Source organism: Pseudozyma hubeiensis, assembly GCF_000403515.1.
Source record: "Pseudozyma hubeiensis SY62 DNA, scaffold: PHS17, whole genome shotgun sequence".
NCBI lineage: Eukaryota > Fungi > Basidiomycota > Ustilaginomycetes > Ustilaginales > Ustilaginaceae > Pseudozyma > Pseudozyma hubeiensis.
The window spans coordinates 1-26,241 of NW_012133799.1; the positions used below are offsets into that span (position 1 = coordinate 1).

At 55.2% G+C, this 26,241-nt stretch overlaps 12 protein-coding genes across 12 annotated transcripts; 5 read left to right on the plus strand and 7 right to left on the minus strand.

Moving 5' to 3' along the window:
* Positions 1–420: 420 nt before the first annotated feature.
* Positions 421–1,241, minus strand: PHSY_001518 (fungal specific zinc-finger transcription factor; the record flags this gene model as incomplete). The annotated part of the gene is made up of 2 exons (XM_012332146.1): positions 421–962; positions 1,046–1,241. The coding sequence occupies 2 exons, from the start codon at positions 1,239–1,241 to the stop codon at positions 421–423; spliced, it is 738 nt and encodes a 245-aa protein (XP_012187536.1).
* Positions 1,242–1,904: 663 nt separating this feature from the next.
* On the minus strand, positions 1,905–2,984 carry PHSY_001519 (hypothetical protein; the record flags this gene model as incomplete). The annotated part of the gene is made up of 1 exon (XM_012332147.1): positions 1,905–2,984. One exon carries the CDS (start codon positions 2,982–2,984, stop codon positions 1,905–1,907), a length of 1,080 nt encoding a protein of 359 aa, XP_012187537.1.
* A 126-nt stretch (positions 2,985–3,110) lies between these two features.
* Positions 3,111–3,683, minus strand: PHSY_001520 (hypothetical protein; the record flags this gene model as incomplete). The annotated part of the gene is made up of 1 exon (XM_012332148.1): positions 3,111–3,683. The coding sequence occupies one exon, from the start codon at positions 3,681–3,683 to the stop codon at positions 3,111–3,113; it is 573 nt and encodes a 190-aa protein (XP_012187538.1).
* An 827-nt stretch (positions 3,684–4,510) lies between these two features.
* On the plus strand, positions 4,511–6,208 carry PHSY_001521 (hypothetical protein; the record flags this gene model as incomplete). Its single annotated transcript, XM_012332149.1, has 1 exon — positions 4,511–6,208. One exon carries the CDS (start codon positions 4,511–4,513, stop codon positions 6,206–6,208), a length of 1,698 nt encoding a protein of 565 aa, XP_012187539.1.
* Positions 6,209–6,755: 547 nt separating this feature from the next.
* Positions 6,756–7,943, minus strand: PHSY_001522 (mucin; the record flags this gene model as incomplete). The annotated part of the gene is made up of 1 exon (XM_012332150.1): positions 6,756–7,943. The coding sequence occupies one exon, from the start codon at positions 7,941–7,943 to the stop codon at positions 6,756–6,758; it is 1,188 nt and encodes a 395-aa protein (XP_012187540.1).
* Positions 7,944–8,347: 404 nt separating this feature from the next.
* Positions 8,348–9,670, minus strand: PHSY_001523 (hypothetical protein; the record flags this gene model as incomplete). Its single annotated transcript, XM_012332151.1, has 1 exon — positions 8,348–9,670. The coding sequence occupies one exon, from the start codon at positions 9,668–9,670 to the stop codon at positions 8,348–8,350; it is 1,323 nt and encodes a 440-aa protein (XP_012187541.1).
* A 1,222-nt stretch (positions 9,671–10,892) lies between these two features.
* On the plus strand, positions 10,893–12,230 carry PHSY_001524 (hypothetical protein; the record flags this gene model as incomplete). Its single annotated transcript, XM_012332152.1, has 1 exon — positions 10,893–12,230. One exon carries the CDS (start codon positions 10,893–10,895, stop codon positions 12,228–12,230), a length of 1,338 nt encoding a protein of 445 aa, XP_012187542.1.
* Positions 12,231–12,560: 330 nt separating this feature from the next.
* Positions 12,561–13,823, minus strand: PHSY_001525 (NADH oxidase; the record flags this gene model as incomplete). Its single annotated transcript, XM_012332153.1, has 1 exon — positions 12,561–13,823. The coding sequence occupies one exon, from the start codon at positions 13,821–13,823 to the stop codon at positions 12,561–12,563; it is 1,263 nt and encodes a 420-aa protein (XP_012187543.1).
* Positions 13,824–14,747: 924 nt separating this feature from the next.
* PHSY_001526 (hypothetical protein) lies at positions 14,748–15,593 on the plus strand (the record flags this gene model as incomplete). Its single annotated transcript, XM_012332154.1, has 1 exon — positions 14,748–15,593. One exon carries the CDS (start codon positions 14,748–14,750, stop codon positions 15,591–15,593), a length of 846 nt encoding a protein of 281 aa, XP_012187544.1.
* Positions 15,594–16,053: 460 nt separating this feature from the next.
* Positions 16,054–18,628, plus strand: PHSY_001527 (epidermal retinal dehydrogenase; the record flags this gene model as incomplete). The annotated part of the gene is made up of 3 exons (XM_012332155.1): positions 16,054–16,067; positions 16,749–16,983; positions 17,282–18,628. 3 exons carry the CDS (start codon positions 16,054–16,056, stop codon positions 18,626–18,628), a joined length of 1,596 nt encoding a protein of 531 aa, XP_012187545.1.
* A 72-nt stretch (positions 18,629–18,700) lies between these two features.
* PHSY_001528 (hypothetical protein) lies at positions 18,701–20,860 on the minus strand (the record flags this gene model as incomplete). The annotated part of the gene is made up of 4 exons (XM_012332156.1): positions 18,701–19,540; positions 19,623–19,901; positions 20,335–20,402; positions 20,758–20,860. 4 exons carry the CDS (start codon positions 20,858–20,860, stop codon positions 18,701–18,703), a joined length of 1,290 nt encoding a protein of 429 aa, XP_012187546.1.
* A 391-nt stretch (positions 20,861–21,251) lies between these two features.
* Positions 21,252–26,035, plus strand: PHSY_001529 (chaperone regulator; the record flags this gene model as incomplete). Its single annotated transcript, XM_012332157.1, has 6 exons — positions 21,252–23,395; positions 23,497–23,648; positions 23,973–24,026; positions 24,400–25,138; positions 25,235–25,557; positions 25,974–26,035. 6 exons carry the CDS (start codon positions 21,252–21,254, stop codon positions 26,033–26,035), a joined length of 3,474 nt encoding a protein of 1,157 aa, XP_012187547.1.
* Positions 26,036–26,241: the final 206 nt, after the last annotated feature.

Sequence of the window (26,241 nt, forward strand, 5' to 3'; positions counted from 1 at the left end):
ACCCTAACCCTAACCCTAACCCTAACCCTAACCCTAACCCTAACCCTAACCCTAACCCCTTAACCCTAACCCTAACCCTAACCCTAACCCTAACCCTAACCCTAACCCTAACCTGAGACTCGAAGTCAGCTCAAGCAAAAGCGTGCTGTCGACATGAGTGGCATTGTGACGCGGACGTCGAACGTCCAGCAGATGCCACACCCGTCAAAGAGATTGGACGTTGAGACCTCGAACAAAGTCGAATCATCATTGAGAATAAGGATTAAAGACGACTATGGAAGCAGCACCGAAAGGTCGCAACGCGATACAGTGGGCATGACAGTGCGCATGATACCAGCTCGAATTACCAACAAAGGCGACAGCATGCACCTAGCACGCGTGAAGCATCGAGAGCTGGTGAGTATGAAACTCGAGATGCTCTCACTGAGCAGAGAAAACGACAGGATCAAACCTGACGTGGGTGAAAGACCAAGTCTTTCCACCGTCCAGGGTCGTACCGCGAGGAGCATCGGCATGAAGATATTCATCATACTGGCAGCTCCAGGCATTTCCGAAAAGATGGTCAGGTTCGTCGAGAGTAACGACGACAGGGTTCCATTCGTGCCTTTCGGAGGCGTGGAAGGTGACTACCTTGAACCCTTTGTCGGGTGCGTCAAAGGTCTGGACAGCGCACGTGTCAGGCAGACCAGCGGTCCAGGACTGAAGCGAAGGAGCCAGTGTAGCCCTAAAGTGGACGGGCGAGTTGGGAGCAGACTCGGAAATGTCAAGAGCTTTGCCAGTGCCCCAGCCAAGGCGATGGGATTTGTGCACAACCTGAGCGCAAGTGTTGCCCGGCTCTTCGCCGACGTAATTGATGTTGCAGATGCTGTTCATGGCGCCTTTGACATGGCGACAGTCGATTGCGTTGTGACGCATGTTGATGTAGTGGTGTGTCTCACCGACATCCGAGTGGTACTTCTCTGCTTGGTTTGAAGTCGGAAGACCAAAACTAAACCATCAGCGCTGACAATCACTTGTAAGAAGTGTAGCAAGAAGAAGGACTCACCGGTCAGAATGACATCAGCAAAAGGGGCTTCAGCGTATTCAGTCACCGTTTTGTCGGACAAGTCGGCAGCAGAAAAGACCTCGACCTGGATGATGTTGGACTTAAAGGTCTGCATGCTGCACTGAAGAGCGGCTTCGGCAGCGCTCGAAAGCACGGTGGCTGCGACAACAAAGGCGACGGTGAGCTTGATCATCATGGAAGAGCGGAGCAAGGAGAACGGGGGGATGGCAGCAAGTTGGGAGTTGAAGATGTGTCAGCAGAGAGCGACGTGGTGAGCTCGGAGCAGGGCTTATATGCTTTTCCAAGGCTCGAAGGAGTTGTTTGCGCTTTCCCTGATAGGGCCTGCCGACACCGCCAGTGCTGCGTTTGCCGAGCAACCCATGCAGAAAGACTCGGCCCGGCCAAGCCCCACCGTCTTGGTGCACACGCCACTGTCGATCTCTGCTTCAGGGGCAAGCTGGCCTCAGCACCATGCCGAGAGGCGGCGTGTCAGGATCTTTTACTAGAGGTGTTGTGACGGTCCCACACAAGCACGAGCCCGCGAAATGAGGCTGTACGCATTTCGTGCCCACAACCCGGCACATGGGCCTGCCAAGTGGACACAGCTGTGGGCGGCAAAGCAGATGGGTCTTCACAAACCAGACGGTGTGGCGAGGAATGATACAACGGTCGGTGGTCCGGTGTGGGTGTGATCATATAAATTACAAAAAGCAAATACGAGATGTACGCTGGAGGGATTCCGCGTCCCTGAACCCACCAATGGGCCGTGCGGCTGTGAAGCTACGGACAGGCAAAGAAGCGAGAAGCACGTCTACATCATCGTGTCGGCAACAAAGGGAACCAGGCGCATTGCAGGCGATCATTTGATCTCGACAAGCTTGACATCAAAGACGAGCGTAGAGTTGGCAGGAATACCAGGAATCTTCTGGTTGCCGTAAGCAAGCTTGGGAGGGCAAGTGAGACGGCGCTCTGCACCGACACGCATGCCCTTGACACCCTCGTCCCAACCCTTGATGACTTCTCCTTTGCCAAGTTTGAAGTAGAAAGGCTTGCCGCTGGTGCACTGGTCAAAGACTTTCCCGTTTTGAAGCTTGCCGACGTAGCGCATGCCTACCTTCTGGCCCGACTTGCAAGGTGGGCCTGAGCCTGCGCTCTTTTCCTCGACGACAAGACCGGATGGAAGCTTGGTGGTGGTCATCTTGGACGTGGGCTTTTCCACCACCTTCTTTTCTACGATCTCTGTTTTGGGCTTGGCATCCTTGGAGCTCTTGGATTGCTTCTCGACCTTGGTCTCGGTGACTTTGGTAGGTGTAGATGCGGCCGAAGCGGCGGCAACAGCGTCAGCCTTGAGCTTCTTGGCAGCAGTCTCCTTGGCCGGTGTTTCGGCAACGCGCTTCTTGGACTCGGCGACAGGCGCGGCTGCAATAGCCTTCTTGGGATTCGAGCCGGCGGATTCCACCAGCTCTTCGAATCGATCAGTTCCTTCTTCCATATCATCGTCGTCGTCATCCTCGTCATCCTCATCATAGTCGTCCGAGTCGAGACCATACATATCTTCGTCGTCATCCTCATCATCAGAATAGAGTTCACTATCGGAGGGCTCCTGATCGAAGAAGTCGGGAGGTGCGACGTAGTTGCCCACGAGATCGACAGCAGCGTCGCCGGTAATCGAGAAGCCGATGAGTTCCTCCTGGCAGAACTGAAGGTCGACAACAGCGTGGTCCTTGCTGCTTCCATTGAGGCTGCAAAGAGTGTAGACCTTTTCTTCGATCTCATCCTCATCCTCTGGGTTTGTAGGTTCCGCTTCTTCGTCCTCATCGTAGTCATCCTCGAAGCCGGGGACGTGGGTGTAGTGGATCTTGACCAGCGTTTTTGTGTTGGACTTTGGCTGATCGCTGTACGAGACGTTGGTGATCTTGAAGTCGCGCGAGACGTCCATCCTGTGGACCTTGCCCGGAACGAGCTTGAGACCAAAGAAGCCGATGGGAGTAGCAGACATGTTGGCGAATCTAAGTGGTGCCGTGTGGTGGAATAGAAGAGAAGTATGTGCCACCGTCAAGAAGGGTTATCTCCTCGTTCTTCCTATTCTTCGGAAAAAATTCAAGGCAAAGTCAAAAATGTGGATTTTTCGAAGTGGAAGTTGCTCGATGTTCGGATCGCGGGTGTTCAAATCGGGCACACCCGAATCGGTGATGCACAGCTCGCGGCCCGAACGTGAAAGAGCGTCTCGACTATGTGTACATCCATGTATGACATCGCCCGTCAAAGGTAGCTGCGCATCGTCGGATGTTGCCAACCGAGAAGCTGCAGTGTTGCGGAGGCAATGATTGTACACCACGCTTCTGCCAACACGCACATGCCGTGAAGGAGTTCGAAAGCGACCAGACAATGAGCGTGCGACTCGCCGGTAAACTCGAATCAGCTGCCGCATCTCGGATCGAGACCGTGCAGACGCAGGAAGCGTCGCGAGAGTGTGCCAGAGGACTGTTGATCGCGCCTCTGCATGAAGGTGAGCTACAGCAGCCGTATTTGTGGAAGCGGCCGCATCTGTCTCGCCAACGACCAAGCGAATCTGCAGCGGTACAGTTCGATGTGCAAAAAGTGTCTTTTGTTTGGCGGCAGTTTGAGACCGCGCCATTGTTTAGACGATGCGCCAAATTGTTCGCATTGTTGGAAGGGTCGCTTTCAATTGGCTCCATGACACCCTGGCATCATCACAGTGCGAACCGCTGGAATCTCTAGGGGGGCACACTTTCAATTTACTCGGCTGCCGTACCATCGATCCTGTACACCCAATCGTTTCACGCTGCTTCATACGGTACGTGCAAAAGGAAGCGCTCATCTCGCTTCCGCATGCTCTCAAGCGCAATGGCAGATCACATGGTTAGCAAACAAATAAGTCAGGATCAAGGTGATTGGGTCCTTGACACGCCTCCATGGTCGCAACGTCTCTGATGCCTGCCCACGACAAAAGAACCACGAATCCTCGCAGAAGCCAAATTCTATTGTTACTCGCTTGCTTGCCGCTGCATTGCAACATGCGTTCGACTTGATCTCGGGCTAGTAAGCAATGACATCCGTCCTGACACCTTGAGTTTGTCCGTTCTGCATTCAGACGCACCCTGAGCAGCTACAGCAAGCGTCCAAGATGTGCAAAGACATATAATAGGTGAGGACGAACAGTGTCGCAGAGCCTATTTCCCATTCCTTTGCCCCCTTTTCAAAACTTCCCCTCCCTTTTCCTTCCTTCTGGCCACCGTCGTTGACGTGATCCATCTCTCAACAACACCTGGCTTCTTCGCTCACTCGCTGCCGCAGCCTCCTCCAGCTCCACCACATCTCGGTGCCACCGATTCTTGTGCATGTACACAATCACCACTTAGCAAGCCTGTCATTGCGCTTTTCTTTAGCCCCTAGTCGCTCGAATTCCTCGGTTGCAGAATCGCGTGGTTGAAATCCCTCCAGATGAGCGCCAGCTACAACCCCAATGTGCCTCCTGGCGCCGATCCTCAGATCATCTTCAATGTCCTTCCGCCCTCGTCCGGCAGGGCGTACGAGATACTGCTCATCATCATGTGTCTTTGCCTCGGCGCACTCATCATGGAGCTGCTCAATCACCTTCGCTTTGATCTTCGCCTCATGCGCAAGTCCGGTTGGACGGATCCGGCCAAGCTCATCTCGCGTCTCGCCTACTTTGTCTGTCGTTACTTGTCGATCACCATATTGATCTTGATCATCTGCTTCATCACGCTCGAGTCCGACAACTGCACAGCGCTACCTATGACGTTCAACATCATGGGTATGTTCCTTCTAGATGCAGTGCTGCTGGTCTTTGTCCAGCGCACCATGGCACTGTACAATTGGTCGCACAGCGTCACCATCCCTTTGTCGGTCTTTTACTGCATCGTTGTCGTTTCCTCGGTAGTCTGCACCCCTTTCTACGGCGTCGGATTTCGTATCCCGCACACCGGGTTCTGTGGATATGACACGAGGAGCTACCTCACACGCACTATCGTGGCAAATGTCATCTTCAGGGCACTTGCCATCTCCCTGGATACCGTGTTGCTTCTGCTCACCCTGCACCGCCTGCTCGATGGAGGCCTCAAGGCTGTATGGCACAAGAAACCTCAACAACTTTTCTCAAGCTTACATGACAGCAGTCTTTCGGGCTTCTTGATTCGTCAAGGTTTGCACTTCTTCGTGCTGCAACTCGGTACCGACATCTTTTTCATCACCACCTACTTCAGCTTCACCGAAAATGCCTACAAGGATCTCGGCACCGCCTTTGCGTTCTCAATCCCTCCCATTGTCGCTGCTGCGGCTTTCAGAGAGATGGGCAAGAAGGCTTCGATGGTCACAGCCAAGAAGGCAAAAAAAGTCAACGAGATCATCAACTCTGCCGACACACCATCAGGTGGTATTTCGGTACGTCTCGGTACAGTTGGAGCAAGAATCTCGGCTGTCGAGCCCAGCGCTAGGGTTCCCACGGTTCTGGCTGAGCCCGGTTCACCTACCGGTGTCAACGCTTTTGTCCTGCAAGCTCGCTCCAATCCGAGTTTCAGCGGCTCTCCTTCTCCTGGGAAAATATCTAGCTCGCGAGTTTCGTGGACGGCAGGACGAAAGAGCATCAATCGCTTCCGACCCGATGCCATTGCGGCGGAGGATAGTGGTGTGCTCATCACCGTCGGCGCGGTCTCGCGCATTGATGATGCTGATCAGGAATGGGAGGCAGGTTCGCCGCGCTACTCTTCTGACAACAACGATCCGGACGCCATCGAAATAAGACGTCAATGGCCAAACCTAGCAGCGCAAGACGCTGCTGGATCTGAGGCAGTCGCTCAGTCTTACGATGGTGACGACGTTAAGGAGAAAGACCTGGAACTCGGCGACAGTGGCTTAGAGAGCCTGCACATACCGAATCTGCCCAGCTTTCAGACGGTGGCGGGCAACCCTGACCTTACGCATCTGTACGGCAGCAGCATCGGAAGCTCTTCGACCTCCTGGCAGCCTTCTTCGCCCGACAGTCCTTATGCACCAGCACTTCTCTCGCCTAGCGCATTTTCTCGAAGGCTTCCTCCATCTACATCAAACGCGCCGAGTAGCAGAGCCTCCTTTAGAGTGGTAGAGGAAGAAGAGATCGGACGTGCCTCTGATACCCAATGATTAACAAGGCTTGCTTCAGACTCGTATTGATCAAATGAGAGCGTGCCCTTTTAACAGAGTAACAATCTCTCTAAACTTGCAATCGACCCTCGTCTGAGATTTTGCGTCACGGATTTCTAGCGTCTAGCCTGTTCCTTGCTTCAGCCGAAGCAGTTCCGTGTTTCTGAAAGTGTCAGTTCGACGCAATAGTCTGTCTGCGCACCGGCAAAAACCGGAGTGAAACTGGAAAGTTTCATTGCTCGGATCCCATGGTGTCGACCGTCGGCAAGAGTGGGGTATGAAACGAAGAGTGATGTTTGGCCTTTGCACACTCGGTCGGGCGAGTGGATTCGGCGAGAGAGTCAGGGATCATCGCAGTATTGCGCTTCTTTCTGCACTTGGCCACCTGTATCGACGAAACGCATTCCCTTCTACTTGAAACTTTGTCGCATGGAAGACGGCTTCAAAATACAGGAAAGAAATTCAACGTCGGGGGTTTCTGATTATTATAAAATGTGGCCGCAAAAATAGAGGTCTTTGCAAAAGAAATTGCAACCATGCTTCGCCATCAAGCGTCTTCTTCCATCTTGACTTCCGGTATTGACTGCCTTTCCGTTGGCAGTCGGACACGAGGAACAGAGAGCATGTCGCTAGCAACATTAAGAATGGACTGAAGACGACGCTCGCATCTCGCCTGTGCCGATTTGCACTCTTCCGCCCGTACCTCGGAAGTGGGGAGTTTGGTGATGGCAGTCAGCTCGAGCATGTGTTTGAGGACATTGCGCAGCAATCTCAGGGCTGCTAGCTTCTCAATGTTGAGAGAATCGGTGGAAATACGAGATATTGAGGCGGCTGCTAGAAGATGGTGGGCGAAACGGCGGTAGCGGCGAAGTTGGCGCGGTGGAGGAACGTCGACGAGAGAGAGCAGCTTGGCAGCGCATTCCACTACGTATGTAAAGGTCTCTTGAGACGTCAATTGACCTTCCAGAGCAGCAAAGTTGTCGACGGTGTCGAATTCGTTTAGTATTGTGGAACTACATGAGCTGGGCTGATGATTGGCTTCGGCCGACGGAAAGAAGAGCGTTGATTCGGTGTCTGTCGCTGGTTCGCGTTTTTGGCAACACTGGACATGTTCAGCCTTGACGGTCCCAGGAGACACACTAAATCTGCTTCGCACGCCGTCTCGTATTGTCTTTCCGGTTGGATCGTCCGCTTCTCTTTCCTGCTTGACCGTCAGCGTGTCCGTCTCCGGTACATCAGAGGTCGATGAGGGATGTTTTGGCGAGCTAGCTGCGTCTGCATGCGTACCCGGAAGTGGTTCCTGGACGGCAAATGAGACGCGAAGCCCTGCCATGCTTTTGCTGCTGGTAGACCAGATGCCATTTCGAAGATGCTTCCGCTTCAGAATGCCTTGGCGCGCTGGCTTCGACCCCAGTGGCCTGGGCCTTTGTTCCTCTGCTGGCTCTCCGAGCAGTTCTTGTTCGTCACGCAACGCTGCAACAGGAAGCAAATCTGAGCCAGTCGACGACGAGCGCGCTTCGGAGGCCATTTCAAGTTCGTTTGACTCGCCAATCGCAGTGAATGATGGCGGAGGTGGTGGTCGGTAGATGGTCTTGGGTCGTGCTCCGATGCATCTTTCCGGCCGTCGGAAGGCGAGCTGCTCCGACAGATCAGCTCCGTTGACCGAGAACGTGGGCACGTCGTCGACGTTGGCGCTCTTGATTTGCAAGCGTGGCTGCGATGCAGACATCCGCATGGCTACAGCGACCGGGTAGAGAGGCGGTGTATCTTGAAGAGGGAGGATAGCCAAAGGACTCAAGAGTGCCGCCTGTTCAATCTATATACTCTTTGAGCCTGCAGGCGCAAAGAAGAATGAACGCGTGAGAGCCAGCGTCCAACCACTGGACCGCACGCACCTCTGCATTTGCCTCCATTGCTGATGAATTCAGGACGGCTCATTCGCACAAGATCAAAGGAGAAAGCATGCAAAGGGACTGCTACACACACACTTCTGTCGCAACACATGCAGTCTGGTGGGTCTAAGCTCATGCATCAATGAACCGAAACCGCCATTTCTATTGTTCCCTCCCAGCGTGGTCGCTGCTCGAGATCTGTCACACAAAGGGAACAGGCGTGAGAAATCTCAATTTGACGTGGAAATTATAACTTTCTCGACGACTTCGACGACCCTGCATAGCTAGACAAGCCAAGCAACATTGGACCGACTAAGCTTCTTTCGACCTTCATCGACGAAATGACCGACATGCATCTATCAAAGAGGGTTTCGCATGTCACAAGAGCAGCTACCTGCCTGGCACCTCTCTCGTCGAGGTTTTCGGTTCCGCGCGCATATTGGCACTTGACGAGGATTCTCCGCAGGTAATCCAGCGGTTGGGCTAGGGTCCATGTTGTCGTTTCCCGGTCAACAATTGCCGCGTGATTGGGATTGACCACCCTGGTCAGCTCAATGACGAGCTCATCAACAGCTGACTCGATGACGAGTAGTCCGGCATTGTCGGGCGCTTGCGTCAGTCGACGTTGGCATCGTTGGATGGCCACCGCTATGTCGTTGATGAGCAGTAAAGTGTTGACCCGCGCTCTTGTCAGATGTATCAAGGTGGAAGTGTGTGCTTCTGCAACTGAGCTCGACTCGATTGCGTTCTCCTCAATCCCATCGCCGCCTTCCTCTGCGTCCGGCTCTTGTGCCTGCTCTGCCGAGCTGCAAAGGATCCCGGCCACGGAGCAAGACCCCTCTGAATCGGCTTGGGAAATCAGACCGTTGTTGGAAGCACTGGCATTGGAGAGATGTTCCTGGTCAGAATGAGGTGGAGAGCTGAGCTCGGATTGATACCTTGTCGTTCTTGCCTGTTCAGCCGCCGGTTTTTTTGGCCCGCCCCTTTTTCTGCGCTTACGAGTCGGCTTTGGCTGCTGGGGAAGGGGAGTTACGAGCACCGGCGTGTGTGGCGGAGGCCTCACTGCTCGTTCGCTCGTCCGCCGTTGAGAAGTGCTTGTAGACGCAGTGATCGGCGTAGAATGCTCCTGCTTCGTAAACGCAGGGAAACGTGAGTCAGAAGACAGCTCAATCGTCGATGCAGTCTGTTTCCCCGTAGTCACGTCTGACTTTCGTTTCCTCGGAGCTGGGGTAGATTTCCGATTGACCCTAATGTTGCTGACTGTGCAGGTCCAGTGACGGATGTAGCAATTGTAGCACGACGTGCTGCGCAGCAGGGACCCGGCGGAAGTATAGCAACGTTTGTTGTGCTGCTTGCAACAGTCACATTCGTCGAGCCAATCGACGTCGAATTGATACTTTGCCCCTTCACCGAATCGTTTTGCTAGAAGCATGCTCGAACGGCTTGAACTAAGGTTGGCGTCGTGTCGCGTACCTCTCGCCATGACCTCGAATTCGGTAGCTGCCAATGAGAGTTCCGCATCTTGGCCAAGAATGGGAAGGGGATCGGGAGAGGGCGACGGCCGGACCATGGCTCGCCGTCGGGCTCGCCGAACTTCGAGAGGACCCTCGCTCTCTTCGGAAGCGGAGGCATATCCTGTCTGGGCAGGCTGAGCTGGCTGGTCCTTCGCGATGGTCAATGCCTCTGTGGAGAGTGACTGTTGCAAAGCGTCCCTAGCATCCTGCTGCATTGAGCTCTCGGAGGTGCTAGATGGCAAGCGTTTGATGCTGATCTGGGACGTGGCAGCCGACAGACCTTGTTGTAACTGCAAGCTAGACGGTGAATGGATCGGCGCCATGGCTGGCTGTGGCGGCCGTGTGATGGGAGATTCCATGTGCTGAGCAAAGCTCGAGTCTGCTAGAGCGTGGGACTGCTCCGTCGTGCTCCAGCTTCTGGGGCTAGTAAAGTCAAAGTGTGTATGGTCGTGGAGATGCAGAGCGGCGGGGCTACGTGGCAGTTCGCCGTCCTCCAGGGAAGAAGACGGCGCCCTTGAACGAAAGCGCGGGCTGTGTGTGGATGTCAGCGACATCATGCTGGTGTTGATAAGCAGGGAGCCTTTTCTGCTCCCCAGTGAGGCATGGACGACTCAATGATGAGGGCGGCAAAGGTAGGTGAAAAGATCGTCGAGGTGCAAGAGCGGCGTGCGGCTCAGGTGCTCGAGCCCCTTTTGAAGACTCTCCCAGCCGTGCTTGCGTTGGGCGACGAGTGACTTGCAAGAACAATAGAGCGCTGCTGCATGCATGCGTGTCGATCAAGGGTAATTTTATAAGATCACAATGTGTCAAGCCTCTAATCAGGCCATGCAGCTTCCTTTCACCTCGAATCGCAAGACCCGACAGCTGGCTCCCACATGTCTTCCAGCCAAGCCAAGCCAAGCTAGCCTTCTCGCACTTCAGCCCAGTCGTCGATTCGGGCGTCTGCTGATGGTGCCGCTCCCCTCTGCCATTCGAGAGTCGACATGGGCAGTCCCCTCACGTGCTGATGCACTCCATTCGTCTGTGCGTTGATCCGAAAGCTCAACTTCGGGACGCGACCAGCTCGCGATATGAAGTCGAAAAAATAGACGGGTGGCGACTCGAAGTGTGCTGCTGCTGCGCTGCAGTCGCACCTTTGACATGCAGCTGCCTTTTTCCGCTCATCGATTGAGACCATACGGGAGGGCGTCCTCCTTTCTGAGCTTCCACCATCATCATTTGCGTTTAACACACTGTCAACGGCCAAGCGAGTCATTCCAGCCGACAATCATCACTATCATGTCTTCGCCCTCGGTGCATGCTGGGATCGGCCCGAGGTCGCGCTCGAGATCGTCGGACGAACCCTTTGTGGCACCTGACCAGCTTCTGAGGGACGCCACTCAAACGGACCTAGCTTGCTGCGCGTCGCCTTCGCCTCAAGATCCGAGCAATGCCAAAGCACAGCTTGTTCTCCGCGACTGTCCACCAAAGAAATCACCAGCTCGCAGTCAGGACAACAGAGCTAATGATCCACACAGTGTACCGCACCAGGTCGTACTCTACCTTGTAGGCGATCAAAATGAGGAAGATAACCGAGACATGCATCGTCCCTCAAGCTCTCCCACGCGTGCCATCGTCGACTGGCTCGCTACTGCCGGTTCAGCAGCGAATGAAGCCTCGAGTCAGGATCGACGCACCAATTCGCGTTCTCTGTCATCCCAGCCCTGCAGTCGTAAGGCTAAAGCTCCTGCTGCTCTGCCACCAAGTCCGTTAAGCAGCGTTCTTGAGGCCTTTGTTGATGAGATGCTTGGGCCAGAGTTTGCAAGGAAGGAGGAGCCTCCTGTCTCGACAAAATACAAATGCAAAGGTACAGCTGCAACGGCAGCTGCCAATAACACAGCAAAGTGCGATCGGTGTAGATCACGCAAACTCAAATGCGTTGTACTGTCAAAGACGGGAGCAAGTTGCAGCAATTGCCGTCGAACACACGTAGCCTGCACTAGGAATCGATTGCGCGTGAGAGGTAATCAGACACCGGTGCCTCGCCCTCTCAGCAAGAAGGGCCCCGCAACAACGTTCCACTCTTCGCAGAACAGTGTCAACGAGTCTCCCCAGAATGCCGGTGAGGGTCGAACCACAAGATCCAGTGCGGGTCTCAAGATGCAAATCAAGAGCGACAGCATCGACGACGACGGAATTCCAAGCAGCACGAAACGCAAGAAGTCTTCCCCCGATCCGCAACCCTCGACGTCGTCGCAAATCTCAAACAGGAATCGGCCTGCCTCTGCTTCCGCTCCGGACCCAGCCAAAAAGGAGCTCGATGGCTACACCGTCGGCCTCCTCAAGGACGTGATGCATGCGCTCGAGCGCGTCAAGGGTTCTCTTGGAGAATCTACAGCCTTGCCGGCGCTCGTACCCACCCTAACTTCGCTCGAGGAGGGTTTTGATTCGATGCCCAGGCTTGTCTCTGAGCCATTGCTCTCAACAGTGTGTACTATGCTTCAGCGCATCATGGTGCAATGCCTCAGGAAGGCGAAGCTTCAAGATCAAGTCGAGGTCAAAAGCGCTGTATGGTACACGCAGAGTCTGGTCGACCGGACGCTGTCCTGCATCAAAATGCTGATCGACATCGAGTGAACTGGAAGCCGCACCTCCTAGGATAACAGTCGCACCCGCGAAAGAGGAGGTATCTTGCACCGAAAGACACGTTAACATATCTTGCTTACCAGAGACGCCGATGAAATTCGACTACCTTTCCTTGCTTCGTGGCAGCCGGCCATGGCTGTGCAATCAGAATGCCCACATTTTGAGGAGGGGGGGACAAGACCAGCATCTCAAGCGGCATCGCGCATCGCGGTCTGGAGCGTTAAAAATGTTAAATAGTTGCATTCCTTTCGAAGGTATGTGTATGAAGCTAGTCTAGAAGTCGGGTTCGGAGGATGTACGTGAATCTAGTACATCGTCGATTTACTGTTTCTGGTCCTTCTCGCCACCGTGTTCGGGTTCTTTGCGCTGCATGACGGCGTCGGTGGCAAACTTGGCACCCTCCGCAGTCGAGGTGTCACAAGGAGTGGCACCGTGACCAATCTGGTTGAGTTGTACGACGCACGCGCCAATCTCGATCTGTCGGGGCAGATCCGGGTGGACATCTCTCGCCTTGTCTTGCTGGCCGCTGAGCAAGCTCTTGACGAGGTGGGGCTCACCGCAAAGAGGTCTGGCCAGACCGACAATGTCGCACGACTTTTCGTCGACGGCTTTGGCCATGGCCTTAGCGGAGCGGAAACCTCCAGTGACGGCGAGACGTGCAGTTGTGAGGTTGGGTCGGATGCGCTCGGCAAACTCGATGAAGAACGACTCTCGGGCGATGGTGGACTCCTTCTTGTGCTCAAATCCGCTGCTCTCGTAGGTACCGCCAGAGAGCTCGATGAGGTCGACGCCGGCAGCCTCGAGCTTCTTGGACATGGTGAACGACTCTTCGGGGTCGAAGCCACCATCTGCAAAGTCGGCCGAGTTGATCTTGATCGAGATGATGAACTTGGGATCGGGGACGGCCTTGCGGATGCTCTCGATGATCTCGAATACGATGCGCGAACGGCCTTCGAGATCTCCACCGTACTGGTCGGTACGCTTGTTGACACGGGGCGAAAGGAACTGGGACAGAAGGTAGCCGTGGGCGGCGTGGAGCTCGATGCCGTTGCACTTGGCTTCGTAGAGGACCTTGGCGGCGAAGCCGAAGCGGCGAGCAATGTCGTGGATCTCGTCGACGGTCAAGGGGCGGGGCTTGCCGAAAGTCATGCCCATGCCAGGAGGGCACTGTACGTCGGACGAAGAGACGGGGGTGGGGGCAACTTCATCCGAGGTTTGACGACCGGCGTGGGTGACCTGACCAATGACGATCGAGCCGTGTGCAGCGGCAGCATCGATGACGGGCTTGTAGGCCTTGACGTACTCGTCGTGCGAAGCGATCTCAGGGTCGATGCATGCGTTCTTCTTGGCTTCCGGGTAGCGAGCATCGCAAGGGATGTTGCCAAGAATGATGGTGCCGATCTCTCCCTCACCCCAGGTCTTGTAGAGGTTGATGTATTCGGGCGTGGGCCAGCCACGCTTCTTGAAGTCGTCGTCGGACCAAGTGCACAGACGCTCTGTCATGGCGCTCTTGAGCGTAGCATTGGGAGCCGAGAGACCGTTGTTGAAGACGACAGGCTTCTTGAGGACTTCGAGGTGCGACATGATGGCTGATGGATGTATTGAGGGATGTTTAGTGTGGGATGGACACGGGCAACTCAGGTGTTAAATATCGCAAGCCAGTGTTGGGTGACTTGGGTGACCGTGAGACTCGGATTTAAGCTCGGTGAAGCACAGAACGGCGGCGGCCACCTTCACAACTTTCTTCTAATTCTAAAAAAGGTGGAGGGTACGTAGCCTCTCCTCGCCTCGCTGCCGGGCCGACTTTAGTCGGGCACGGATCGCCGTTAGGCCCTCAGATGTACATTGTCTCGCTTTGCAGAGGGTGCGACATGCGTGTGCGTTGAACGCTTATGCCAGCGAAGGCCGGAATGTGGCAGAACCAAAAGCAGCACAAGAAACTTTGCCTTCCGAGTTTGCATTGCCGAGGTGTACCGTTGAGTTGTGGCGGTACGGTGGTCCCCTCTAGAAAGCATCGTGCCGACCTTTGCCGCTTCGCTCATCCGGAAAGTTAGATCCCTCGTGCGAGCCTGCTTCATCGCCTTTCTCACAGTGATCGCTGGTGCGTGATACACTGTGACAGCGAATGTCTCGATGCTGCTTGCGGCTGAGTTTGAGACGGTAGATGTCAGTCAGCACTGGGTGATGACGTGCGCTGTGCTACTCCGAGAATTTCTTATTTTCGACTCATGCGCCATTACGCCGTTTGCAGCTCGAAAATCGCGGTTCGCCAGTAAAAACAGCATTGGAAATCGGCTGAATCGGAAAGTCGATCGGGTAGGCCGATTAGCGGGGAGACTGACCGAGGCGGCCGACCAAGACGCCGAGCAGGTTTGTGTCCCTGGTGGCCTTCCCGCTCGCGTGTCGTTCCCGTTTATCTGCTCGATGAGCACTTCTACTCCATCGGTCACCCTTCTGACTGTAGCAACATTCCAAACCCTAACAGACTGACCGACAACAGAAGGCAACATGGCATATGGATACGTACCAAGACCAGCCGGCTCGGATCCCAGCACGCTTCGGCCTCGTCTCTATGCGCTTCCGGCACGGGCGCAGACACAGCAACGTCAAGGCGTCGTCATCGTCCCCTTCAACGCCGATGGTGTCCAACAAGCGGACTACTCATTCGCCAGTCGTGGCAAGACACTGCAACCCCCACCAGCGCTGATGGAGTACTTGGCCAAGGTGTTCAACGACGAGCTCGAGCGCGGCGTAACTTATCCTCAACGTGCGCCAATGGAGCTGGCAGAGTTTCAAGGCTACTTTTTGGGGTACGACCTACTTGTTGGACTGTTTCTGTCCGCTCAAGAGCAGGCAAAGATCACGAGTGCAGACGTTCCTGAGGACGGCGTGGAGCTCGATGACGTGAGCCGACTCCCTGATTTGTCACAGCTCGACTACGACCGGCAAGTGGCCGGATTCTACTACATCAAGCCCAACTATCCGGGTCGATCGTCGCATCTGTGCAATGCAGGCTTCGTGGTACCTCCCGCAGGAAGAGGTTTCGGGCTTGGTGGCGTGCTCGGTCGGTCGTTCTTGCACTATGGCCCGCGAGCGGGGTACAAGGGATCCGTCTTCAATCTGGTCTACGTCAACAACATGGCGAGCGTCAAAATCTGGCAGAGGCTCGGATTCACCATCGTGGGGAGATTGCCTATGGCAGGTCTACTCAAGACAGAAGATGGCGGAGAAGAGCTCACCGACGCCTACATCATCTTCAAGGACTTTACAGGCACAGTACAGCATGGTCAAACCGCAGAGCCGAAGGCGCTTCCAACTCAGACGGGCGATGGAACCCGCGATGCGTTCAAATAGAATCATGGTTGGCACTTGCCTTGCCGTCCTTAGGGTCTACAGAACGAGCATCGTCGATCAGATAAAGCGGCCCTCGACTAGAAACATGAGGATCGGAACAGTAGCAATCCACAATATCTTCCTAACTAAGCAGACGGATCTCGCCTGTAACCTCTTAGTTTGACGCGTCATTGAACTCGTGCAGTCAATCGAACGATGTGGAAACATGGTATCATTTGATGGATGCTTGAGCATGGACAAAGGTGAGAAAAGATATAGCACCGAGCTGTGCAGTTCAACGAAGATGGAAGATTGCGGCAGGCAGGCTGGCTTGGGCTCCCCTACTTGACAGCCATAGATGGAATAAGCCTCCCGTGGTCTGTCCGCCTTATCAGCTGATGGATGGGATACCGGAGGGAGTGTGCTGTGCTATTGCACGCGACGGGCTGCTCAATACTTGAAGATGATGTAGAGAGCGTGGATGATACCCGGCAGGTAACCAAGGATGGTCAACAGGACGTTGATCCAGAAGTCACTGTTGGTGTGTTAAGAAAAGGAGAGATATGGGCAATGTCAGTGGGCGATTTCAATCAGAAAAGCAACTTTGCTTAGTCGAGACCATCGCTGGCTATTCAGCAATGTGATTTGACGTCGGCAAGTGTCGGGATGTGTATACGTACGCTCCGCACCCTCGCTCAAGGAAGACACCAAGAGGTGGGAGGAAGATGGCCAGGATGATCTTGATAATGTCGCTGCAAGTGAAAGGCATTTTGAGCTATGATGGATCGATTGATGCGGATATCGACGTTGAATGGATGGATGGATTACGAGCGTGGAACGCGGTTCGAACTGAACGTATATATAGCTCAACGCTAGATGATGAACCGCCAGACGTGGGACTTTTGCTCCTATGAAAAAGGAAAAAAGCAAGAGAGCGGATGGGCAGTCAATCCAGCTTCGTCTCATGCGTCGAGCCTAAGAAAGCAACTTGGGCAATTCATCTCCAGAAATGACTGACTGGTGACGTTGCCGTTGACAGCCTGAGTCGACTCAGACCGACTCGACGGAACACTGAGGCCGTGCGTACATCGACGTCATCTCAACACTCAACGCCTCGACCTACCCGAGCGCGATTCACAGTCGCCTGGTGCCGAGGCTGTTGTTCAACTTCCTCAGGGTCTCCCGCCGCGCCTCCGTCGCGTCACAAATCGGAAAATGTGCCGATGCTGTGCTGCGCTGTTTCAACGACACTGCATCGTCGGATCGCTTCGCACCGCCCTACTGCAACCGCTGCTTGACCAAGCGCACCAGACGGTCCGTGGCGGCCCTGCGCTGCTGTTGTCTGGCTCTACCAAGCTCGTCTAGGATTGCGCTGTCCAGTCCGCCGGCTCACAGGATAGCTCTCGTGTCTGTACCGTGCGTTCATCAGTGGCGACGCCACAGGAACAGCGTCACAAGACGACCTTGGTTGAAACAGCATCGAGACGTCTCGAGCTGGACCATGACACCTCTGCTTGTGTGTTGGTAAAGTTGCTAGGAGCCAAGCTTCTCAAGCCGGCTAGTTATTTTTTCTTGGCTTTTCCGGGACTGAGTTGTGTCAAATGTGCACAGGCTGTGCAGACGGGACTGCCGTTTCTTGCTCCACATACTACCCCTGGATCGACGCATAGCAGCGACCTGCTGAAACCCGAAAGCAGCTTTATTTTCAGCTCGGCTCCGGCTCGCGCTCCTTCCGGTCGACTCGGCAGCCGCAACGCGCCAAGACCCCACAATCTGGAACTGAACCTTTTCAGCATTTGGCCTACCTGGCTCCTCTGTGCCACGAGGCATACAGCAGGTCGAAGCGAATGGGTCGTACCCGTCGAGAAGCACAGCCGACCTCAGCGAGTGGAGGCGAGAACATGTCGGTTCTGAGCATCGACACCGTTGTCGTGCTCTTCAAGTGGACCCTTTTGAATCCCTTGCTCAGCATCGCATACCTGGCCGCCCTCGGATGCGATCGTTACACGTGCAAATCTTCCAACGAATGGGTTCAGCATGGTCTGCGCGCTGCCAAGCACCTCTTGGTGGCTGATGCATCTCAACGGACATCAATAGGAGTCGCTGCCATCGTCGTGCTACTGGGTTGGTCGCTCGTGCTCTCCTCGCACCTCTGGTACAACCGCGTATACCTTCGTCCAATTCGGCGAAATCAATGGAAGGATCAGCTCGTCCTCATCACCGGCGGTGCATCCGGTATCGGGTATCGCACAGCCATGCGCTTCGCGTCCAAGGGCGCAAGAGTCGTGGTCATAGATATACGCAAGCTTCCAGATCCGCAAGCTTCGTCATTGTCATCACGTGGTCCGAACGAAGCAGCCGCACGCCAGAACATCTCTGCCTACATTTGCGATCTCGCTAGCGAAGATGCTCTCACCAAGGTGCTCAAGTCCATCTTGGCCATACACGGCACGCCCACCGTTGTCATCAACAACGCAGGCTTCACCCACTCGCAGCCCATCACGCGCCTGTCGGCATCTCAGATCTCGCGACTCATCCATGTCAACCTCACCTCGCACCTCTGGATTCTCCAACACCTGCTTCCGCACATGATTCAGAGCGCAAGGGCAGATGGAAGGAGCTCTCACATTGTCTCGACCGCGTCCGTCATGGGACACACAGGGGTTTCACAGATGATCGACTACTGCGCCTCGAAGCACGGCGTCGTCGGCCTGCACAAGGCGCTGAGGTACGAGCTGGATTACTGCCACCGATGTCCGCAGATCCGTACAACGCTGCTTGTGCTCGGTCACGTCAAGACGCAGCTATTCGACGGCTTGCCTACCAACATTCTGGCACGCTTTCTGGGTCCTGTGGTCCATCCAGATGCGGTCGCAAAGCGCATCGTGACGGCAGTCGAGAAGAGGCGAGGCGGAACAATAGCCATGCCATGGTACGCCAACTGGTCAGAGGTGTTTGCTCTTCTACCGAGCTGGGCCACCGACCTGGCCCACTGGCTGTTGGCATCCAATTCCAGCATGGACGGTATGAACAGGGCGCGTCAAAAGCAATCATAGCTTCAAACAGCAGTAATGAGATGCAAACGACCGTGTAGCTTGTGTCAAAGCATGGAAAAGAGTGTGCAACGTTCAGCCAGCTTGTCCGACCAGCTCGTACCACGACTTGCCGCCGTATGCTTTCCGCACAAAGACGAGCCGCTTCAGAAGATCGACCAGCCTGTGCGCGGTGATAAAGACGGGCTCGTTCGAGGATCGCTCCACCATGACACATTCTTTGCGCACAGTGCTGGGAGCCGACGTCGCAGACTGTACCAACGACGACTCGACGGCAAAGGGGAGGGTGATGGCGGCCCTTGTGAAGTGGAATCTTACGAGCATGTCCTCAAATCGAGCACCGTTAGAACCCTGATCTGAGCTGCTTAGCACTTTGCCAATCTCGTCTTCCATGTACGTTTGTGGCTGGAGCCATTTGAAGAGATCTTGCGACACTTGTCTCTGGTCGGATTCGAGATCGTCGTTGATGAGCAGCAGCGAGGATCGAGTGGCAAGGTGGCGTCGGTTGATGCGGTACGAGATGTAGTGGTCCAGTACACGCATCTCGCGGCATGGTAGATCCAAGTTGGAGCGCGTGAGGTTGGTCGAATAGACGGTAGCCGAGATGGCCTTGAGGTACTCGGGAAAGTACATGGGTCGAAGGAGCGACATGGACACCGAGTACAAGAGCCGAGATACGAGTCTGACGTTGTAAAGCACTTCGAGCAGCGCTGTGGCCGATTCTTCCTCCTTGTCGAGGTCGTCGGCTGCATCTGTTTGTACGGGAGCGAGAAAGGCCGTAAGGACGATCTGCCAAGCGATGTAGCGTGGCGCAATGTCAGAGCGTCCATGTGCTGCCGCCTCGGAGCTGGATTCCGACGTACTGGCGAGGTAGGACGGTGGAGCCAACAGCGTGGGCGCCTCTTCAAAGTTGGCCTTGAGACCCATGATAGGAACGAGATGCGCTTGACCGACAAGCTAGATCGTTCTGATCTTGTTTAGTGCGATTGAACAGTACCAATATCGTGTCGTTCAGTTGGTCGATGGCTGTTACAAAAGTAAGCTCGTTTCGGCTGAATCGATGTCGGCGTGCCTCGGATAGATAGGTGACGGTCACATTGCTCAATCGCGGCTTGGACTGTGACTTCATCTGCAGACACGACCCACGGCTGTCGGTAGCGTGCGTGGGAGTCGTCTGCAAAAAGGCGGTGCCTGGTGTTGCATGAAAAGGTCCGTCGCAACACAGCGTCATCACAGCAGCAGGGAACAATAAGTTAATTCGAGGACCCTTGACAAGCTGTTGAGACGTCAGGTGAGGGTTCTGGGTTCTTGGTGGCTGTGTGGTGCCATCCGCTCAAGCTTGGCTCAGCCGAGGCGGAACAGCTGTGTCGTCTCCGTTTCATCCGCAAATTCCAGGTGCTAGACGAGCCAGCATCACACCAGTCTGTTTCCAAGGGCGGTAAATCCCTCACGATCTGGCTCTTCTGCAGCAAAACTGGCAATCTTCTGGACACTCTCGATCGACACAAGGAGCGGAAGAGGTATCGCTATCGGAAGCAAAGGCAAGGGTAGGCCATCGATTTTGAGGAGCTCAATGGGATCATCTTGTACGCAACACTGCGCTCGAGCTTGCCTCGACCGGCGAGGCGGTGATAAGTGAGCGAAGCAAAAAGCTGGGCAGAGATAAGGAACGGGTCGTTCTCGCGTAGACATCACCGCCCGCCGAGCACCTGCTGCAACCGGCCAGTTTGCTCGCGCCTCTTGCTCGGACCAAAGGACACCTTGGTCAAGACCCGGTCTGTGAATCAAACAGGTCAGCGAATCGAGGGAGCAGCAAGAGTTCAACCTGCAATCAGGACTGCAAATTGCCTGCTACAAGGAAGGCCAGCAGGGGCAAACAAAACAGGGTCCAGCTCGTCAAGAGCGCTTGCCACCGCGGCGAATTGGGTCAATCTGATTGGAAGCACCACGCAGCATCACGCGGGGTCGGCTGCGTCGGTTGACTCTGCGGACGCAGCAAGAAGAAACCGGTGCGGCATTTTGGCCATCGAGTTTCCCGACTGCAATCGATGATGATTGCGGCGTGCCGTGCCTCCTAATCGTGGCCCACACTTATCGCTACCGTGTACGGTGGAGCGTAATCCCCCGCTCACATCCGCTTGTACGGCTTGTGTCTTTTCCGACCTCGTGCATTACACCGTACTCATTCACTGCATTCCCGATTCTGCGGGAGGCTGTCTTCTGCTTTTGCTGCATGATCTCGAGCTGCAAAGTCGCCCGTGTTCCTCAACGACTTGCCGCCATCGAACATTGCAATCCGCCGCACTTTGCCTCCTTCCTCTTGACCTCGTCATTGCCTTCTGCCCTATTTGGGATCATTCCGGCCACGTCTTTCGCGTCGCGCCGCTGCTGCTTGTCGAGAGCCATCTGCATGGTCTAGCCAAGTGTGAACGAGCCATCTTCGCTGTCGGCACTTTCGACTACAGTCAACGTCTGATTCTGCCGAAACCACCCGAACTCTCGCACCTCTCCGGAAGGCTCGTTTGATCTCCACTTCTAGTCCTACCTCGTTTCAACTGGTCCGTGCCGGTTCAAGAAATCGCTGCAAAACGCTCACTTCAGGAATGTCCGACCCATCGTAGCCAGTATGACGCCTCGCAGTCAAGCGTCGGTGTCCGACATCGCCGAGTCCTCGGGCTCCGTCCCGACCTCTTCGTTGCGATCGAGACCGTCGCAACACAGGCTTGAAGACTCATCCCAGCCGGTTTCCACCACAACAGAGGATCCCGACCTCATTTCGGCTAGCCACTCTGCTACAAGTAGAAAGCGGCCGCCTGCTGACACGTCGACAGCCGATAGCGAAACTCGTTCAGGTCCTTCCAAGGCCTCCAAGGGCAAAGCAAAGTTTATCCCCAACCGTGTCAAGCGGTATCATGAACGATCGCTCGCAGGTTGCTTAACCTGTCGAAAGCGTCGCGTCAAGTGTGATGAAGCCAAGCCCATCTGTCGCAGGTGTGCTTGCGGCGACCGCGACTGCATCTATCCCGACATGTCGCCCGCCTCGGCGACTGACCCCTCGAACGACACAACGATGCGTAAAGCCGAATACACCACGCTGCCCGGACTTCAAGTGTCGTCTCTTGTTCACGATAACCGATCCCCTCCGCTGGCCGACAGCAGTGCCGACTTTCTCTTCTCCCCGCCAGCCGGTGTCGGGCCCGCATCATCGTTGCATCATCCCCAAGCGTATGCATCGCGCTCACCGCAATCATCGTTTGATCAAGGTAGCCCGCTATCTCCAATGTCGCATCGCAATGGCCGTGCTCGAGCTTCCACCAGCGCCCACAATGACCGTTACCGCATCCATCCCGACCCCGAACGGCAATCAGACCCGCACAAGCAAGCTAGATCCGACTACGACCATCACAGACCGCACACATATACCCAATCGCCTCATCCACGCCCATTCGGTTCTTCGTCCATCGACATGTCCAAGGTCAAATTGCCCGAGCTACCTGCCGGATTTGGATTCGGTCATCTCGACGCCTACTTTCCGACGTACGAGCAACAGTGCCTCTTTCGTCATTACATCCTCGAGGTCGCGCCTCAACTCTGCGTAATACAGATTCCTCTGCCAGACAATCGCTGGATCAGATACCATGCCACCTTTGCTGTCCGTCACCCACATGGGACCAACGGCTACGAAGATGCGCTGCGATCCGCCCTGCTCAGCATGGCGAGCCTCGATATCGGTCACAAGCTTTCCCAAGCCCCCATTCCAGACCTCTTTCCTTCAACCGCCTCGCGAGAGGATGCTATGTCGTCCAGGTCCGACAAGCTTGCAGGTCAGGTCAGAGGCCTATCTGGCCCGTCGTCTTACAGCTCCACGATGCAACACGCCGAGTACCCACACCGTGGAGCTTTTGCTCCTAATGGTTCGGCCGAGGCAAACTCTAAGAGCATCATGTCCAACGTCTTGCTCGAGCTGAGCAATCTGCGACGTGAAGAAAGTCTGCGCCTTTTGCGCTCCACGCTCAAGGAGAGACGCGCACCCCTCGACCGTAGCGATGCCGCCATCATGCTTGCTACCGTGCTTGGCCTGGCCACGCGTGATAGGCTGGCAGCACAGCAAGACTGGCAGGATGCGCTTCACATTGCATCGAAGGCCATCGCCGAGCTCGGCGGACCGGCTGCGTTCGTGGACCCGTCCGACCCGTCGAGCCTCTTCCTCATCGAGCAGATCGCCTGCTTCGATGCTCTAAGCTCGCTGACCTCCGACGACTACACGCTCTTTCTGCAGCCATGGGACGACTGGTGGTACGCACTCATGGACTCGCCCAGGAGCATCAAGGAGGACAGCGTTCTTCAGACCTTTGGACTCCATCGAGGCATGATCGACATGCTCGCACGCATGACACGTGTAGAAGCGACACGACGCGAGCTGCAGCAGCGCACCAGCGTCACCATCATACTGTCCGAGGCTGTTGGCGCCGGGTCTCCACCTGCACTACCCCCAGAATACGACGAGACTCGACTCTGGTTGGAGTCGACGGCGCGTGCGCTGGTCGCAGAGATACCCATTTGGGCCAAGATGCAAGTCCCTGCAGAGGCAACTCGAACGCTGCAGACGCTATTGCCGGTCATTATGAACCATCTTTACGTAGCCGCAGCCGAGCTGTACATTCATTCGGTCATCTTTTCCAAACCTGCAGATCATCCATGCTTTGCCGAACCCACAGCCGTCGTGCTCGACCGTACCGAAGAGGCGATTCAGGCCGGCATCACCAAAGGGTAAGTGACCTCATACTCCCCAGCCTCTTCTAGAGCACATTAAGGCTGACATGAACGAACTCTGCTGCTTTGCTCCCCTCGTCGCCTATACGGCTGTACAGTCTGGTGCTTCCACTGTCGTTTGCAGCCTTCTCGGCGCGACATCACGACCGGGATCGGATTCGGGCCATGCTCAACGAGCTGCGTCCGTACTACAAGTTCGACCTAGAGCGCATGGAAAAGCTCAATGAGCACCTCTGGAGCTTGGTTGACAGTGGGCTGACACCCACGGATTGGGGCATGTTCCTTAAAAGCGTTGGATGTTTCAACTGGGCTTTCTAAGTCGCTTACGCCCTTCAGACTGCTTGGCCGACAAAACGCAATTCTTTGTGTGAATGTACGTCCCCAATCGATCCGTGCAATGCCTCATGCGCTTGACCCTGTGATTTGCAATGCAGTTGTGACATGCAGTTCCGATATCGTCTAGCCTGTTGCTGGATCTTGGCGAAAGAGAGAGCGGGTGGGAGTAAGTACGCGCAGTCAGAGCGCCCGCGCCTGGCAACTGGATTTCCACATTGAATAATTTGTCGTACGACAGTACGGGCAAGAAGAACGAAAGCTTCCAGCTCACCGTTCTCCGACACCCGAGTCCGTAAGTATGTGCTATAGCCCGAATCCTTGATGCTTGGACCCGCGGTTGCTTCATACCCGATGTAATCATTTCTCGCATCCACTTCGTCAATCGAGCAAACTTCCTCATAGGCAGCATCGACGCTTTTTTGCACGGTTGCTCGGCACACGGTGTCAAGGCCTTTTCAGGACACTGACAGCCACGATCAACTTACGGTGGCTCACGTGCCCGTCGAAAGCCCCTGGCAAAGCAGCTATAGCTCTCCGCACGAAGTGTAAGCTCACGATGAAGCCCTTGATATCAAACCGTCCGGCACGTCCGGGGCGTTGCGGCGTATCATGGCTCTTGCTCCTATCAGTCGTCGCCTCGATCTGGTTCGCGGCACTTGTCGCAGCCGCAAAGGATTACTATAAGGTGCTTGGGGTGGACAAGTCCGCCTCGGATCGTGACATCAAGCGTGCTTACCGAAAGCGGGCCCAAAAGGTCCATCCGGACAAACACCCGGACAAGCACGCGGAGTTCCTCGAGCTCAGCGATGCCTACCAAACACTCAGCGATGCCGAGATGCGCAAGATCTACGACAGGTACGGCGTGGATGGCGTCAAAAAGCACCAAGCGCGGAAGGACAATCCACATCAGTATGCGCAAGATCCGTTCGACATCTTCTCACGCTTCTTCGGTGGGGGCGGCGGTGGAGGCGGCGGGGCGCGCAAGGGTCCGAGCAAGGCGTTCAATGTCGACGTTGACGTGGAAGACTTCTACAAAGGAAAGACGTTCACACTAGAGTACCAGAGGAACGTCGTCTGCTCACACTGCGATGGAAGCGGCGCCGAGTCGCCCGGAGATATCCACACGTGTGATGCGTGCGATGGCAGGGGTGTACGCATCGTGAGGCAGCAAATCATGCCTGGCTTTATCACAAATGCGCAGATGACCTGCGATCGCTGTGGAGGCGCTGGCTCGGTAATAAAGCATCGCTGTTCCAAATGTCATGGACAGAAGATCGTTCAGGAGATTGCTTCGGTCGAGGTCGATCTCGAGAGGGGCGCGAGCGAGGGAGTCGAGGTGGTGATCGAAGGAGAGGCGGACGAAGCCCCGGATCACGAGGCCGGCGATGTGATCGTCAAAGTGAGGTAAGTAGATCATCGCGTCAGAGCCTCATGAAGGAGGATTGCACGTAGCATGCGGAACCGACACTCACGCTCTCGATTCCGTCTGACGCTTTACAGCGCCCGGAGATCAAAAGGTCAATTTCGACGCGGCGGTACATCGCTTTACAAGACGATTCCCATCTCGCTTTCGGAGGCTTTGCTTGGCTTCGAACGCAATCTCACGCACATGGACGGACGCACGGTGACCGTTCAGCGCGACGGTGTCACGCAGCCAGGGTTTGTGTCTGTCATTGACAACGAAGGCATGCCCGTGCATGGTACTATGGTGTCGGACGCACCAGAAGCAGACACACGCGCTGGCCGCGACATGCTATTCGGAAAGTTGTATCTCGAATGGCAGCTGGTACTGCCCGAGACGGTCGACCCGGCATTACATCAAGGTGAGTAGCACATCTGCTACTGGATTTGACTGACAATCGTAGCTCTTCGAGCGCAGGCGCTGACCTTACGGGCTGTGTTCTGATCGATTCTTCTCTACAGTGCTGGAGAAAGTGTCTGGACGTGCGCCAGTTTCGCAGACAGGCCAAGCAGCTAGCAATCTCGATCATCAAGAGCTCTGAAGTCAGATTGAAGGTATAGACGTGATGTTGCACATCTCTCCCGATCACCGAGTCATCATAATAGACAGTGTAAGCACGAGACGCTGTCCAAGATTGTGTGAGAAGAACCGTATGAGGTCCGATCGCATGCGATTGAGGTAGGATGGTCTCTTTTTTCAGAGGGAATGGTGTTAGGTCGTGTAGTGTTGAGCAGATCCGACCGAGCTTCCGATCTTCCTTTTTTGTTGTTTCGGCAGCGTCGGTGAATTTTGAGAAACGGTTCGGAGAGGGCCGACTTGCCGCGATCCGCACTTTTTAATGCGCCGAGGAGAAGTGTGACAGGAAGCATTCGATGTGATTGGATAGGTATGATCATGTCAGAGCCGACAAGGGGATCTTGGAACTGTCTGAGTTCGTTGCTTCCACTTGCATTGTCACTTCGACCGTCGACGCGGACCATATAAAGGCCTGCTTTCGCTTCGCTGGCTGGCAGGAATCGGGATCACCCCCTTCCTCTGTTTGACC